At 43.4% G+C, this 14,956-nt stretch overlaps 3 protein-coding genes across 4 annotated transcripts in view; 2 read left to right on the top strand and 1 right to left on the bottom strand.

The window, feature by feature from the left end:
* The window catches only part of mrps18b (mitochondrial ribosomal protein S18B), a 4,613-nt gene extending 3,488 nt beyond the window's left edge, over nucleotides 1-1,125 (top strand). Inside the window, exon 7 of the mRNA XM_034892414.1 lies at nucleotides 699-1,125. Within this exon, the coding sequence (XP_034748305.1) occupies nucleotides 699-916 (218 nt within the window). The 3' untranslated portion in view covers nucleotides 917-1,125. The remainder of the gene's footprint in view (nucleotides 1-698) is intronic.
* The window catches only part of abcf1 (ATP-binding cassette, sub-family F (GCN20), member 1), an 18,110-nt gene continuing 4,159 nt past the window's right edge, over nucleotides 1,006-14,956 (bottom strand). For both annotated transcript variants that reach the window (XM_034892408.1, XM_034892409.1), the window contains exons 6-25: nucleotides 14,460-14,549; nucleotides 12,795-12,851; nucleotides 12,613-12,699; nucleotides 12,428-12,523; nucleotides 12,154-12,276; nucleotides 11,820-11,920; nucleotides 10,785-10,870; nucleotides 9,903-10,042; nucleotides 9,346-9,494; nucleotides 9,176-9,259; nucleotides 8,103-8,227; nucleotides 6,661-6,773; nucleotides 4,962-5,136; nucleotides 4,502-4,576; nucleotides 4,164-4,234; nucleotides 4,053-4,085; nucleotides 2,174-2,342; nucleotides 2,035-2,099; nucleotides 1,884-1,956; nucleotides 1,006-1,331 (exon numbers count right to left, since the gene is read on the bottom strand). In XM_034892408.1, the coding sequence (XP_034748299.1) occupies nucleotides 1,165-1,331; nucleotides 1,884-1,956; nucleotides 2,035-2,099; nucleotides 2,174-2,342; nucleotides 4,053-4,085; nucleotides 4,164-4,234; nucleotides 4,502-4,576; nucleotides 4,962-5,136; nucleotides 6,661-6,773; nucleotides 8,103-8,227; nucleotides 9,176-9,259; nucleotides 9,346-9,494; nucleotides 9,903-10,042; nucleotides 10,785-10,870; nucleotides 11,820-11,920; nucleotides 12,154-12,276; nucleotides 12,428-12,523; nucleotides 12,613-12,699; nucleotides 12,795-12,851; nucleotides 14,460-14,549 (2,079 nt within the window). In that variant the 3' untranslated portion in view covers nucleotides 1,006-1,164. The remainder of the gene's footprint in view (nucleotides 1,332-1,883; nucleotides 1,957-2,034; nucleotides 2,100-2,173; nucleotides 2,343-4,052; nucleotides 4,086-4,163; nucleotides 4,235-4,501; nucleotides 4,577-4,961; nucleotides 5,137-6,660; nucleotides 6,774-8,102; nucleotides 8,228-9,175; nucleotides 9,260-9,345; nucleotides 9,495-9,902; nucleotides 10,043-10,784; nucleotides 10,871-11,819; nucleotides 11,921-12,153; nucleotides 12,277-12,427; nucleotides 12,524-12,612; nucleotides 12,700-12,794; nucleotides 12,852-14,459; nucleotides 14,550-14,956) is intronic.
* stx12 (syntaxin 12) overlaps nucleotides 2,369-14,956 on the top strand; it is a 28,546-nt gene continuing 15,958 nt past the window's right edge. The window contains exon 1 of the mRNA XM_034892413.1: nucleotides 2,369-2,379. The gene's annotated coding sequence lies outside the window, so the exon portion shown is untranslated. The remainder of the gene's footprint in view (nucleotides 2,380-14,956) is intronic.

Raw genomic sequence — 14,956 nt, 5'->3', positions numbered from 1 at the left:
TTAACGAGCAGTTGGACAGGTGTACCTAATAAAGTGGCCGGTGAGTGTATATATATATATATATATACACACACACACTCTCGCAGGCTCTTCTGCTTCTCGGTAAAGTATACCAACAGCAGTGGCTAACTTTACCCAGTTCATCTATAATTTGAATACCTATTTTTAAGTTTCTTTTCTGCTTTTAATTAAAAGTGAATCCCTAACAATGTTACAAGGATGTAACGCCGTTGTTGTTATTATACAGTTATTGGCCCGTGATACTTAATAGCACTTTAAATGAAAACGTAACAAAACAACAAGGCGGTGGAAAGGTGACCGTCAATGCTTTATTATGAATACACACATCATCAGGAATCACCCTCTGTGTTGGGGGTGTTGCGCAATAACAGGAAGAACGCTTCGTCTCAAAACTGTCAAGTGTTTTGTGTGCTTCTGAACTTACGAGTTCATTCTTCCAGGTACAGCCAGCAGGTCTCCCCAAGAACATAAGTCCGTTCTTTGCTTACTTGGTATTGAGAAACGCCCATTGCCCCTTGAACAAGCCTATGGCCTTTATCTGAAACTAAGTGAGGGTTTGACGTTTAGACTAGCTACGTGTCAGGAAACTAAAACTGGTATTTCGATTTTGTGGATTGAAACATCTCATCACATGCTCAAAGTGGTCAGCCATCACTAACATCTATGTCCTCTCTCAGGCTTACTCCCCTTTCAGATTCCATATGTGGAATTTGCAGGAGAGGACTACTCTAATTCCCACGATGCTGTGGGGTCCACACCTCCGCCCCAGTCCCTCAGCTCCGGTGCCAGCTGGTATCATTGGTACAGTGAGATCAGCCCCGATGAGAAGGAAGTTGCTAAAGTCAAGAAGATGTACAAGGCTTACCTAAAGAGCCGAGAGGCCAGAGCAAAATAATCACCAATGACTGATCCATATGTCTATCTGACCATGTACAGGACTTTCTACATCCTACTGATATACAAATAATCACAATAAAAACATGGTGAAACTGGAGTTATTTTATTGTTTGGCTTTTGTAGATACAATTTTACACTTTGATTTATAGAAATTATCACTCCAGTATATGTCCAACTCCATGCTGTTGAAGATGTTACAGTCCAGTAGAAATATCCTGTAGTACGTGGGGGGGGGGCTCTGCTCCATCAGGGGTTGACTTTGTTGACCATGGTCTCTCCCAGAGACTCCAGCACCTCCCGCTTGTAGTCCTCAAAGTCTCCATCGATCTGGTTGACGGTGCGGTCCTCCACCACGTACAGCTGGCACCGAGTCTCAGTGATGAGGCGTGCGTCGTGACTCACGATGATCACCGCTATAGAGGAAGTAAAGGCTGTTAGTCAGCTGATCAGGAACAGGCCATACATATCCATCAGTCAGGCTCTGAATTCAAACGCTTGCTTTTATTTAGTGTAGTTTGTTCCAACGTATACAAAGCAAAAGAGTACTGTTACTGTACAACATCATTTGGCAGGTATTATGTCAGTTTAACATCTAAGACATTAAGCACGGTCATTTTTCTTAAAATAGAGCGGTCATGTGTAGGAGACCGCCAACTGCATACCACCCCTTTAATGTCTTTTTACTAATTTAAAAAAAAATCTTTTCTTCCCAGATACTATATTTGAGCACACATACTGTACATGTAGATTCCTTATACATGTTAAGGGGAAGATTAAAAAAAAAAAGACACTGGATCTGTGAATACTCACAGAATAACCACTGAATTCATATTTTGCTACTCAGTAAGAATCTTATTAACCTGGAGTCCCGGTCACAATAATAAGTGAGTGCTTTTGCCATCTCTGACTACAACACGATCATCAATCTGAAACATTCCAACACGTGGACCTTCATCTCCTCTTACCTCCTTTATACTCGTTGATGGCCTCTGATAAGGCGTCGATGGACTCGATGTCCAGGTTGTTGGTGGGTTCATCCTGTTAGAGAAACAGAGAGTCAGAGGCTGGCCGAGGCCTTGAGGTACAACGTGAGCAGAGTGCTGAGAGACTCCTTACCAAGACCAGCACGTCAGGCTGGCGGCAGGACAGCTCGGCAAACACCACGCGGGCCTTCTGCCCCCCTGTTAGAGATAAACACACAGTCACGGGTCTGTCCGCTCCGCTGGCAGGCAGGGTGTCGGGCTCAGGTTCTTACCGGACAGTTTGGAGATCTGGATGGTGTGGGCGTGGCTCTCCAGGCCAAAGCGGCCCAGGCACTTCCTGCTGTCCTGGTATGGAAGATTGAAGTTCCTCATCAGGTACTCTGTGGCCGTCTCCTCCATGTTCAGCTGGTCGGCATACTGCTGGTTAAAGAAGCCCACTTTCTACACACACACACACACACACACACACAGACAGCCAGTTAGCGCTCTTCTTCTGATTTATTTATGTATTTATATCTCTCTCTGTGAGTCTTTGTATCCCAACCACTCTGGACTATTCCACGCTACTCTCGTATCACCATGTTTGGATGGAAACAATTAAGTGAATGAGTGAATTAGAAACACTGGATGGATGCCACATGAGGAGTATATCCAGAGAAAATGCTAGTTAAGAGTTGGAGGAATAAAAAAAAAAAGATGGTTTCAAAGCCAAATGTGACAGCTGCAGTGTGGGAGCACTTAGTAACCCGCGAGTCAGTATGTTGCATTTGTTGTAAAACAGTAGCATCTACACACATTTTTGACAACAGAGACGGAGTCCATTTCATTTATTGTGGATATTTAAAATGTCTTCCAGTTCCAGTGTTTAATTTTCCATAGAAATAAGAGTTTATTGATGAAAAGGTGTTCCTGCATTATTAGGCCATTATCATTATGTTAAATGAAAATGGTCTCAGAACGACAATATTATCAGTTATTGCAATAATTTCTGGGACAATTTATTGTCCAGCTAAAGTTGTTATTGTGACAGGCCTACGCAGCGCTCCACAAGATATGGCATACGTATTGCAAACCTTCCAATATAATATTGCATTATTTTAACGTTATATGGTGACACAAGTGTTCAGCGGCCCGCGGCATGTCCTGTATGTCTGAGACTGTCTCCAGCGCCTCCACCTGAAGGTTGTCAGCTGTGTGTCTGTCTGACAGACCTCTCCGACGGACAATTAGGATCACAGAGCAGAAAAAGATTTTCCAATCACAAAACCAACATAAATTATCCTTCATTTATCGTTAGTGGTCAAATGTGCAATTAATTGTAGATTTCAGGTGATATCGTGCAGCACTAGGAGACGCTTTGCTTTAATAAATCCAGAGGGTGATTACCGCCACCTCCCTCCGGCTTCAGAGAGCAACACAAGCTCTGTTCAGACACACAAATGGGGATTTTCCACTACATGGTACCTGCTTGACTCGCCTCTACTCTCCTCTTTTGGGTTTCAGTTACAAAAAAAATTCAACAGATACGATTTCAGTACCATCTCAGTCGAGGTTCCAAGCAAGCTGAGGCAATACTAAAAGGTGACGTGAAAACCTGCAGACTCCTGATTGGTTGGAGAGAATCGTCATTAATCACTCCGTCATCCTGGCTAGCGACATACAGGGGGGGGTCCCGCCGTGTTTAAGTAGTTTAACCAGCGGTGTTTTTTGCTGCCTCCAGCTTCTTTTGAAACTAAATTTCTTTAGCAACAGCCACATGGCGAGAATCAAAAGCAACACACTTTCGACGTTCTGTGTGTGTGTGTCACGTAAGGTCACGGCAGTTTCCTGCTATGAAAACCAGCCACGGCTCGCCTGAGGCAGTAGGCTACTTATCTGTAATGGAAAAAAGGAGGACAGGGCCCCGCAGTAGAGTCGAACAGGTACCATGTAATGGAAAAACGCCAGTGGTTCCCTTACTATCCGTGGCCACATCTGATTGTGGAGTCCCCTGATCTGTTCAGTTAGAATAAAACTGAGCCTCAGGCGAGAGTCCCAGCACCTGCTTCAGTGTAAGCTACAGCCGGTTTCTACATGATCCAACTGCAACTGTGTATCTGTGTGTGTGTGTGTGTGTGTGTGTCAAGATGGATGTTTCAGTGAAATACTCACCAAGCGATGATTCTTCCTCATCTCTCCTTTAGTCTGAAAAACAAACATGTGTTACTGCAGAAGTCTATGGATTTCAGTCCCATGGGCATGTTTGCGTATGTGCACACTTACAGGACCCAGTTTCCCAGTGAGCAGCAGCAGCAGGGTACTCTTCCCCACGCCATTGGGTCCAACTATACAAACTAAAAGGGAGGAACACAAAGTCCTGTCAGAATCAATAAAAAAAAATCCTGTCAGCAGCCACCACAACAAATTCATCTCAACTTCTGCCTTTACTCCGACATAGCGCTGAGTACAGAACGGAGGATACATCAACATTAACCTGTGTTTTTGGTTTATGACCCTCGGCTACAGTTGTTAGCACGGATTAGCTCAGAGGGCCAACCTGGCTCGTTGACTTTATTACGTGAACCAAACCCCTGTGAGCCCTCAAGGCTGCCCATACTTACTCCTGGAGCCCATGTCAATTCCAAACTCCACGTTTTTGAAGAGAGGCTTCTGAATGTCATACCAGAAGTCCACACCTGTACAAGAGAGGAAGCACTGATGTCAGCTTTCAACACCGTTTCCATGACTTCCTGTTCTGTTTAGCTCTGTTGAAGGGAACCCCTGGAGCGTTTACCTCCAGGAGGGGGCTACAAATCAACTGGTACACTTGGATACGCTTTGTTTGTGATGAAAACATAAAATTACGCAAAATAATATAAATTAATGTCAAATTGGGCCAGTGCACTAAGTCAGGAGGAGCACCGGGGAGACATTTGTCATTTAAATTGTGATGGCCTCGCTCACGGACATGATGCTCCAGCAGCACAGCTGGCCTCTGCTTAGCGCCGCGACGCGGTTACCTGCTCTGATTGGTCGCTCAAACTAACTGCCGTGTGTGGTGTGGTGTGCAGATGTTCTTACTGTGCAGGCCCAGGATGGGTGGAGACAGAGGCGGGGGGTTGGGGAAGGTGAACTTGACCGTGTACTCTTTAGGCCTCTTCAGCAGCTCCGTGGCATCCTGGCTCTCTTCCTCCTGACCGCCCTTCTTTTTGCCTTTCTGCTGCTTCCTGGTCAGGGCCTCCTTAGTCTGCTTCTCCTGAAAGAAAACACATCACACCCAAAGGAGGGATAAAGCATGGCTGTCAGCTGGGAATGGCAACATGTAACACACACACCATACCATGTATCAGCTGGAGCCCACAGCTTTATGTTACATTGGACTTTATAGGCTGGCTTCTTCCCATCCAACTGTTGGATTTGGTTTCATTTTTTATTGGATTTATTTAGAGAAATTGGTTTTCTCCATAAAGTCTACTTTTTGCTCCTCTCAGGGTCATTGAAGTGTGGCGTGGGTCACTTATCAGAGTCAGGTTGTACCCCTGTACAGTATCCCTGGCAGTCTCCTCCACTCCATATCGTTATAATGGAGCTAACCGCTAACGAAGCTAATCGGTGCTAACTGAGCCTTATGCCGCGTTCCAGACACAGTTTTTAGCCCGTAAGTTACGACTTCAAGTCACAACTTGGTAACATTTCAGGCAAAATCATCACAAACCGTTCTAGCTATCGACTACCTAACGTTGACATTAGCTACCGCTAGCGGATACTAGTAATTTCTAGCCGGCGACATATTTTGGGCTTCATTTAATAAACATAACATGTAATAGTACACAATGGTATGTGTATTGTTTTGATTTCAATGTGCAGAATTACTTTACGTTGCCTATTTATATTATTTCTTACGGCCTCTGTACAGCATTAACAGGGGTCCCCATTGTTGTTTATGTGTGCGTGTTTGACATCAAAACTGTAACTAGGAGTACAACTATCTTGTATGACTTCCCGAGTAGGAAGATACAGGGTTTAACTGCCGTTCCATTGCACTTTCACTAGTAGAAGGTTGTGAAAACACCAGTAACGAGTTGCCTGGAACGCAGCATTAAATTCCCGTTCTCCGTGCCAGAATCCATTTACAAACTGTATTTATGAACTTATGCCTGAACAAAAACCGAGGATTTTATTAGGTTGTCTGTAAAGTTTGTAACTACAACTCAGACTTGTTTGAATGACAGAAATCTTTAGATGAGATCTTAATGAATGCAACAGGGAATGTATTGTAGCCTACAAGACTGTTTAGATCCCCAAAATGAAAACAATGATCTAACAAGCAAACAAAAATTTACTTAGGGAGCCTTAGTCTTATATGATTTGGAGGAATAAGGAGGAGACAGTGTTGAGATTTTTAATAATATCTAAGTTTCTGTATGGATCATAGTATTAACGTTAAGTGACATATAATGGCTTATTTGTGCTCTAGGTAATCAGGTATTTTATCTGCTGAACCATAACATTAGACAAACCGGCCAGATTTAATTACCAAAGCAGATCATGGCTATACACTCAATCTGTGTCTTTATCATCTTTTAGTCTGATATGTTTAATATGAAATTAATATTTAAAAATGACTTTTTACGTTCCTTAGTCATTGTTTTCAATAAATAATTCCTAAACCTTTGTTTGACTAGTTTATTACTGAACCCAGCCCTCACACGCCAGGCTGTCACATCCTCCGCCACCCACCAAAAGTAGATTCTCAACCTGTGGGAAACACTGTACTCACGGCCTGCTTGGTGGACTTGCCCCCAGCCTTCAGGTCTTTGAGTTTCTTCTCCTGCTTGTCGTACTGTTTCTGCAGCTCTTTCTGCTTCTGCACGTACATCTTCTTAAAGGTCACTGAAAGAAAAGCACAAACACTGAGCAAAGTCAAGTAGCAGTACCACTTATCAGCTCTGTGTGCGCACGCACACTCTCTCTGTCGTACTCTGTCTAACCAGAACACTAGTTTTATTATTCTCTGTTAACCCACTTTTTACATTAGGATGTATTTATTTGTTTGCCAATGCACATTAATCAACATTTCTGTAGATGTGCCGGTGTATTTTTCAACTGTAGTCCTAGTTACCAGCATGCATGTATTTACGGTGGGAGGAAAACCGGAGCCCGCGAAAGACACCCACGCAAACATGGGAAGAATTCGCAAACTCCACACAGAAAGGCCCCGAACGACACTGGATCTGAACCCAGAACCTTGTTGCTGTTAGGCAGGAGTGCTAACCACAGAGCCACCATGGTGCCGCGCTGCTGCCACATGATCTCTGCGGTCTCTTTTTCTTCTCGCTTTTCCCCTCACACTGCCGCTACACTAATTCCAACACCACTCTCGGGTTGGGCAATGCCCCCTAAATTGGCAGTTTACGACACTAAAACACCACAATGGACGTTATCATCACGCACTGAAGCGCCTGCCACTCTTTCTTTTGCTAATGCCTGGTTCACGCTTCTGTGTAAGGTCTACGTTAAACCTGCCCTCTCAATTACGCTCCCCCACGGGTGCATGAAGCGCGCCCCTCGTAACAACGTCCATGAAGACAACCAGTGATCAGTGAGTGTTTCGGGTCAATAGTGTGTGTCCCATATGGTCAAGTACCAGAAGTGTGGAGTGGTTCAGAGCATGCCGACTTTAAGAAGAGGTTGCACAAAGTATATTTTATAACTTCACTAATTATTATTTAACACCCATCTTAAATGTCATTGTTTATAAGAGCATACAAAATGTATTACCTTAATAAGACTTTATAATATTTATTGTTTCAGTTATGTCATTGTACTTTTGAGCAAAGCACAAATGTCTAATTTGAAAAGATTGCTTGTTATTTAATTTGGTAAAATATCAAGTTATTTAAAAAAAGATATGGCACATTTTTTGTTTAGATTTTTTTATGCTTGCTAAACTTAGAATGTTCAAGTTGAGAAATACACATTTCCAATTTGGTGCATTTTTCTTATCAATTAAGCAAATAGACTAATGATACCATTTAATGACAATGGCAGTATTGGAAATTCCAACATGACTTTTTTTTCTAAATGGTGCACGGTCAAGTGCAACACATCCTGTTGCTCCACAGATCAAATCTAACTTTGTTATCAAATTAAACTGACAAAGCTAATGGAGTGAGAAGCACGTTGTTATTGGGGACGTATACCGTGTGTCCTGATACTTACAGTAGTTGCCTCTGTAATAGTAGAGTTTCTGGTTGTCTAAGTGGATGATATCTGTACACACTTCGTCAAGGAAACTCTGGTCGTGGGACACTATGAGCAGAGTCTTCTTCCAGCCTTGAAGGTAGCTGTGGAAAAGTTTACAAGAACACAACTTCAATATGATAAAACGGAGTAGAAACACGAGTCAGCAGTGGGCTCCTGAGATGACTTGTGGTTACCACTCTGTATTCTTGTGTCTTTGTTTGGTAGTGTTTGGTCTGGCTTCATCGCCGGTCCTTTCACTGACTAATCCAGGACACTAACCCCTGCACTAACTGAAGCCAAGCAGCTGGCAGAATCCAGGACACTAACCCCTCAGGCTCAGTGAGTGTCCCGCTGCCAGGACACGAGCAGCCTCGTTGTTTCCAGTCTCAGACACAGACCAACAGCAGTAACAGCCCTTCCTATTATAATATGATAATATAATTAAAGCCCTATTTTGGCGGGCCGATGTCAGGCATTTCCCAAACTATCGGCATTTATAATGGCCAATTAAAAAAGAACGTTTTTTTAAACATTAATTTTATAATAACAAATAAATGATTCTGATAAATGAATATTTAAAAAATAAAATGTAAACGGACGGCCGACCATGTTATGAGTGTTGGCGTTGCTTAGTTTGTCTACCAGAGGGCGCTCTACAACATACCTGTGGCAACACTGATTATTTATTTTAGTTTATTTTAGTTAGTTTCATTAATATACATTTTATTTATCAGAACTTTAATATATTTTGATGTTCCTTTTTTCTGTTGTGACAATGAAACAAATTATCATATTATTTTAGTGAGAACTCATAATTAACTACAAATAACGTTAGGGAAATCTGTTTATTTTATTACACTTTTTTTTATATATCTATATAGGACAATATATCGGAATATCCGTTTTTTAAAATAACCAAATATTTGTAATCGGCCTTAAAAATCCGTTATCGATCAGGCTCTTTTATTACTACCTAATATAAAATTACAATTATCAGATATTTGCTGGTAAGATTGAGGGAAAGATGGGAATAAAAAGCCGCTGTGTACTTGTTGAGCCAGATGACGGCGTTGAGGTCCAGGTGGTTGGTGGGCTCGTCCAGCATCAGCAGAGTGGGTTCCATGAACAGAGCTCTGTGGACACACACAGTCACAGTGAGGGGAACCACCTTCCAACAGCTCCTGTTGCACACCTTCCAAACATGTTTGTGACAGAGTACCTGGCCAGGGACACTCTCATCCTCCAGCCTCCAGAGAACCTCTTGGTGGCTCGGTTCTGCATCTCGGGGGTGAAGGACAGACCGGCCAGGATCCTCCGGGCCTTGGCCTCGGCTGCTGCAGCTCCAATGATCCGCAGCTCCTCATACACCTGTGGAGCAGCACACCGCTACTTTAAGGAAGGAACTTGTTTTGGTGGAGGTTGTTTTAACATTTAACACTGGTATACACAAGCTCGGATGCGTCCACTGTAAATTAGCCTTTAGTTGTGCAACAGAAAACTCAGATTGGAAAGATCGTCTAGCTAGCTGTCTGGATTTACCCTGCAGAGAGCTGAGGAGCAGTCTAGACAGCAACACAAAGGAAGAGGAAGGGGACGGACATCCCGACGAAAATGTAGGAAAAACAAGGTAACCTCCGACAACACCAGGACTATCCCACAAATAAAACGTTGTTGATATATTAGGAGAATACTAACGGAGCTTCAATGATTACATATGTGCGACGTTGCGCGTTAGAAACAGGGTTAGTGTCTCAGAAGGGACAGGCCGTCTCTGACCTTGTCCAGCCTCTCAGCCACGCTGTCCTCTCCCTTCTCAAGCAGAGCTTGCAGCTGTCTCTCCTCCTCCAGAAGCTTCAGCCGCCGAGTGTCAGCCTTCAGCACCGCCTGCACCGCCGGGGTCTCGTCTGCTATCACCTCTGGGACACACACACACACAGGACACAGTCACACAGACTGTGGGACAGAGACAGAGAGTAGGACAGAGACAGAGAATGGGACAGAGACAGACCAAGACAGGGGGACAGCAGCTCCACTTGCAGCTTAAAATGTTTCTGCGTGCCACAACCTGAGGGACTCATCCCTATAAGATCCCTACAGTAAAGATTGGTGTAGTATCGTACAGTAATGTTATTGTACAAAACGGTCAAGTATTATATTGTTTTACATAATTGTTTTGTAATGTTGTGTGTTGTCTAACGATCAATGCAGTATAGAATCCATGAGACCCCTACTGTTTGTATTTAATATGCGAGATGTTCTATATATGCATTTTCTGTATAGCGGTTTGGCAACAACATGTTTTCTCTGTTCATGGCAATAAAGCAAACTGACACACAGAGGGACAGTTACTGATGAAGAGAGAGATAGACAGAGGGACAGAGAGAAACAGAGATAGACAGAAGGACAGAAACAGAGGGAGAGAGACAGAAAGAGGGACAAGGACAGACAGAGGGAAAGAGAGACAGACAATGGGACAGAAACAGAGGGAGAGAAAGACAGAAAGAGGGACAGAGAGAGACAGACAGAAAGATAGACAGAGACAGATATAGGACAGAGACAGACCGAGGAACAAAACCAGAGGGGGCAGAGACAGAAAGAGAGACAGAGACAGACAGAGGGAAAGAGACAGAAAGGGGTACAGAGACACAGGTCCCTCACCTTGTTCACAGAGTAGCACGTCGATGTTGGGGGGGATGCTGAGAGCTCTGTTGGCGATGTGTTTTAGCAGGGTGGTCTTTCCTTTGCTGAGGACGAGACAGAGACAAGTGGACAGTGAACAGACACACAAACAGCAGCAGGAAGCCATGCAGTAAAACACCGGTTCAAGTCATTTCCATGAGTACAGTACTGCATACACGGCTTATGCAAACCTTGTTTTAAATAGATGTTTCTATCATCATCATTATTATTGTTATTATTATTATTATTATTTATGGTATCTGGGAGTGGGGGTGCTGAAGGGCAATATCTAATAGCTTGATGTCGATAGGTGAGTTTAGGATGTTACAAATTACTTTTAGCCTTTAAATTAATAAATATAAAAACATATTCAACTGTTGCCAGAGTAAATTTAGTCTACGGGATTACGTATAGGTTGGCTTCTTGAGCCGTGTGTTGCCAGCGCGGACATCGGTTTAAATTGTGTTTTTATATTATTTTTATTTTTTTATTTTTTTTATTTGCTCTCACGATCGCTTCCCACTGCCAGGGTTGCAACTGAAATAATAGAGTACAGCAACGATGAGTTTATAGAAAGCACCAATGTAATTATGGTCAGATCTTGTGCCTGACTGATATAGAAGTGAAGACAAGCGATGCAGTCAGTCATTTAAGAGAGTTACATAAAAATGAATGAATGTGAAGTGACAGCGTTGAGACACTGGTACACGACTTTACTGACATTTTTTGTGTCAGTGTTCTTCATATTTATGTAGAACTATAGTTTGCACTTATGTGTACAATTTGCGGCTCTGGTAGATGTTTGTGATTGGTTGTGCTGTGCAAACACCGCCTCGTTAGACTAGTTCATAACCACCGTGGTGACACGGGTTATGCGGGACCGCGGTTGTTAGGTTAGGGGAAGCCGGGGAACTGAAAGAAGTCCAGGGCATGTTGGTCTTCATTTGTAGTACAGGCCTCTGATCATCAGAGTATTCACAGTCGGGCAAAGGAAACAAAGTAAACGGTATTTACCCATTTGGTCCAACTAAACCATATCTTCTTCCGGCCACGACCAGGAGGTCAGCATTGACGAACAGCTCCTTGCCGTGAGCAGATATGCTGAACCTCTCCAGCTGCAACACACACACACACACACACACACACACACACACACACACACACACACACACACACAGTCACTAACAGAACACATGCTAAACCTCTCCAGCTACAGAACACATATTCACTATTTAGTTATGCACCGCACGAGGACAACTTTTTCCAAAAGGTTTTCATTGTTAAAAGCATCTTAGGAGCTTTGACATCATATTCTAATAATAAACGGAACATTATGGAAGTAGAGAACCTTGATGTCAGAGGCGTTCTCCAGCATGGCCTGTCTGGAGGACATCTCCGCCTGGGAAATAGAGAAATCTCCCTCCAAGGCATCCTGAGCACGAACACTGGCCACCTGACGCTCATACTCCATCTGGAACACAGACACACAACATCGCTATGTGTGCATCCCTAAAAATCCCTGAGAGGGAGTGCAGCGGTTTACCACTGCATTACACAACTGTTTTCACATGCTGTATGTAATAAGTGCATCATGACGGCATATTTAATGACATCCTAATCACCCGTTTCTTTTTCTTCTTCTTCTCCTTTTTGGTGAGGTTAGCATACGGGTCGTCTTCCTGCTGCTTGGCCTGATCTGCTATCACATCCTCGGCACTCTGACGGTAACAGCCAGACAGGAGAAACGTTAGCACTCTGAACCAGAGCAGGGGAGGGGGAACAGAAAGCTGCTAGAAGACAGACATACCTTCATCATGTCACCTCCGTCACTCTCCTCATCCTCTTCTTCTTCTTCTTCATCCTCGCTGCGTGCTCGTTCTGCAGTTTTGCCTTTCTAGATTGATAAAGTTTAATCACACTTGGGTTACCATGCTGAAAATGACGTCAAAATGATAAAGAAGTGAGCGAACATCAATGCTTATTACTTGCCTTGTGTTGTTCTTTCTTCCCCTTCTTTGGCTTCTTGTCCTCATTATTTTCTGGTGACTAAAGTTAAAAACCAGACATTACAAATGCATGCAATTAAAAAAGAGGTCCAAAGCAAGTTCAACACACCGGTAGAGTCCGGTGTAGCCTCACTCAGCACCGTCTAACTGAGATCCTCAAATCCCTATTTTCCACCAGGTGCGTCTGCTCCGCGTCCCGGGGCAACTGCAGCTATTTAAGTCAATGCTTGATATTTCACCACCTGTGAAACAGCACGTCCCAAAAGCGCGCTTGAAGTGGCTCTTCGCTAACGATGCATGCCAGGCAAGACGCACAGCTTCTGAGACGGTGTGGTACGGCTTACCAGCGCCAGCTGCATGTGTAAAATAGAACAATGGATGAGCAAGAAGGGAGTTCTCTGCCGGAAGTCAAAGACGTTTTGGCACTGGTGTACAGGCTAAAACCTCTTTGGGGGGCTGCAAACATCCCTCTATGCAGGAATGACCCTGTTCATAAAATTATTTGTATAGGCTTAACAGACTAATATTTCTTGTGACGTGTAGCGAGGGTAGCAACGTTAAATTGACAGTCGACTTTCCCTTATCTTGACTGCTTCAACCTGTCTCAAATGAGTCGGATTCAGTAAGCTTGTTAACCTTTATGGAACTGCTTCAGTAGTGGTGTCAGTGTTCTTGTATCTCTTGATTCTGATTCTTGTGTTCACGATTCCTGATCCAAATTGATTCTTCATTCTGTACATAGGGGTGCTAATTTCAGGATCTAGTTTCAAGTTTTGTTTTCACTGAAAACCTGTGTGGAGATGGAGGGTTAAGGGCTAAGCCAAAACTAGGAAAGCACAATATTTTGTTTCATTGTCTACAGTGTGATGTGCGCATGCGCGATGGTCACATTGCAGGACGTGCGATGTTAACACTACAATTCTTTTGCTGCTTGATATCAATGACTGTATATATAACTTGTGAAATTTCACAGTTGTCCTTTTGCACGATGTTGTTACCTTGATCCTTCATTACTCCCGAAGTTGATTACCACAACAGTATTCTATATAGTTTATCATCTTCCACTGGCTTCCTGTCCCACAACGATTATAATTCATATAATCGTTAACATCTTAACTTACTCATAAAGCCCTCAACAACCAGGCCCCCTCCTATCCCACCGACCTGCTCCATCCCCAGACTAATTCCACAGACTCCGCTTATCCGACGCCAATCCCACTGTCTCCACCAATCACGTCCAAGCGCCGGACCTGGGGCGACAGAGCCTTCTCTACAGCTCATCACGTTACATTACACCAGTTTAGAATTATTGGCAAGGGAATCGGATCAAACAGCTGATCTGTCATGGCGCCACATCTTTATTTATTCAACAAACGCGTTTCCATCGCCGTATGAAAAGGAAATACAAACGTTTACTGTAATTCACTTTATGTCTTTATTTCCATGTCTCCACTATAACACTTCCACACTAAGGGCCCTCAAGGAAATGTGTGCCAACCTTCCACCACTCCAGAACAACGGAAATAGTCAGTTTCAGCCAAAAGGTAGCATCAGTTCAACTCGAGAGATGAGATGACTCAGTGGACACCACACAGTCACTGCATTTGTTTGGGAGGAATTTCAAGCCTTAAAAAAAACAGAACTGTACCTTTTCTGCTGGTTTATCGTCTTCATCAAAGTCAGCGTCCTCATCCTCATCACTCTGGCTCTTGCTGAGAGCAGCAAAGATGTTTCCCCCCTGAAAAAAAAAAACACAGCTGCTTTAATGTTTTTTACACACCGGGATGGGTTTTATGTGAGATTAATTTGCATGTCAACATATTTTTGTGGTTTTATCAAGAGCACTGTCACACAGAGTACAATTATTACACAGCAATAACGCCTCCTTGGTTCCCCCCCCCGAAAAAAACAAGGTTGATTTTTCAGAGCTTTCACAATGGTTTTTGATGAGCTGCAGCATTCATTTGTGCTTAGGCTGCAGACTCCAGCTGCTGTACAACTGCTGGATATCTTCACTGCCAAATGTTAGGCGTTATAGTTTGAGAACTATGCAGGTTTTTATGTTGCTTGATTTCCCTTAACTGATAGCTTGGGAGTCATTGGAATGGTTATATGACTTAGACTAAGTAAGGGGGGGGGGGGGGG

Source organism: Etheostoma cragini, chromosome 14 (genome assembly GCF_013103735.1).
Source record: "Etheostoma cragini isolate CJK2018 chromosome 14, CSU_Ecrag_1.0, whole genome shotgun sequence".
NCBI classification, from domain to species: Eukaryota; Metazoa; Chordata; class Actinopteri; order Perciformes; family Percidae; genus Etheostoma; species Etheostoma cragini.
The sequence above is the reverse complement of the archived record's forward strand: the minus strand, read 5'-3'. Positions and strand labels throughout refer to the sequence as shown.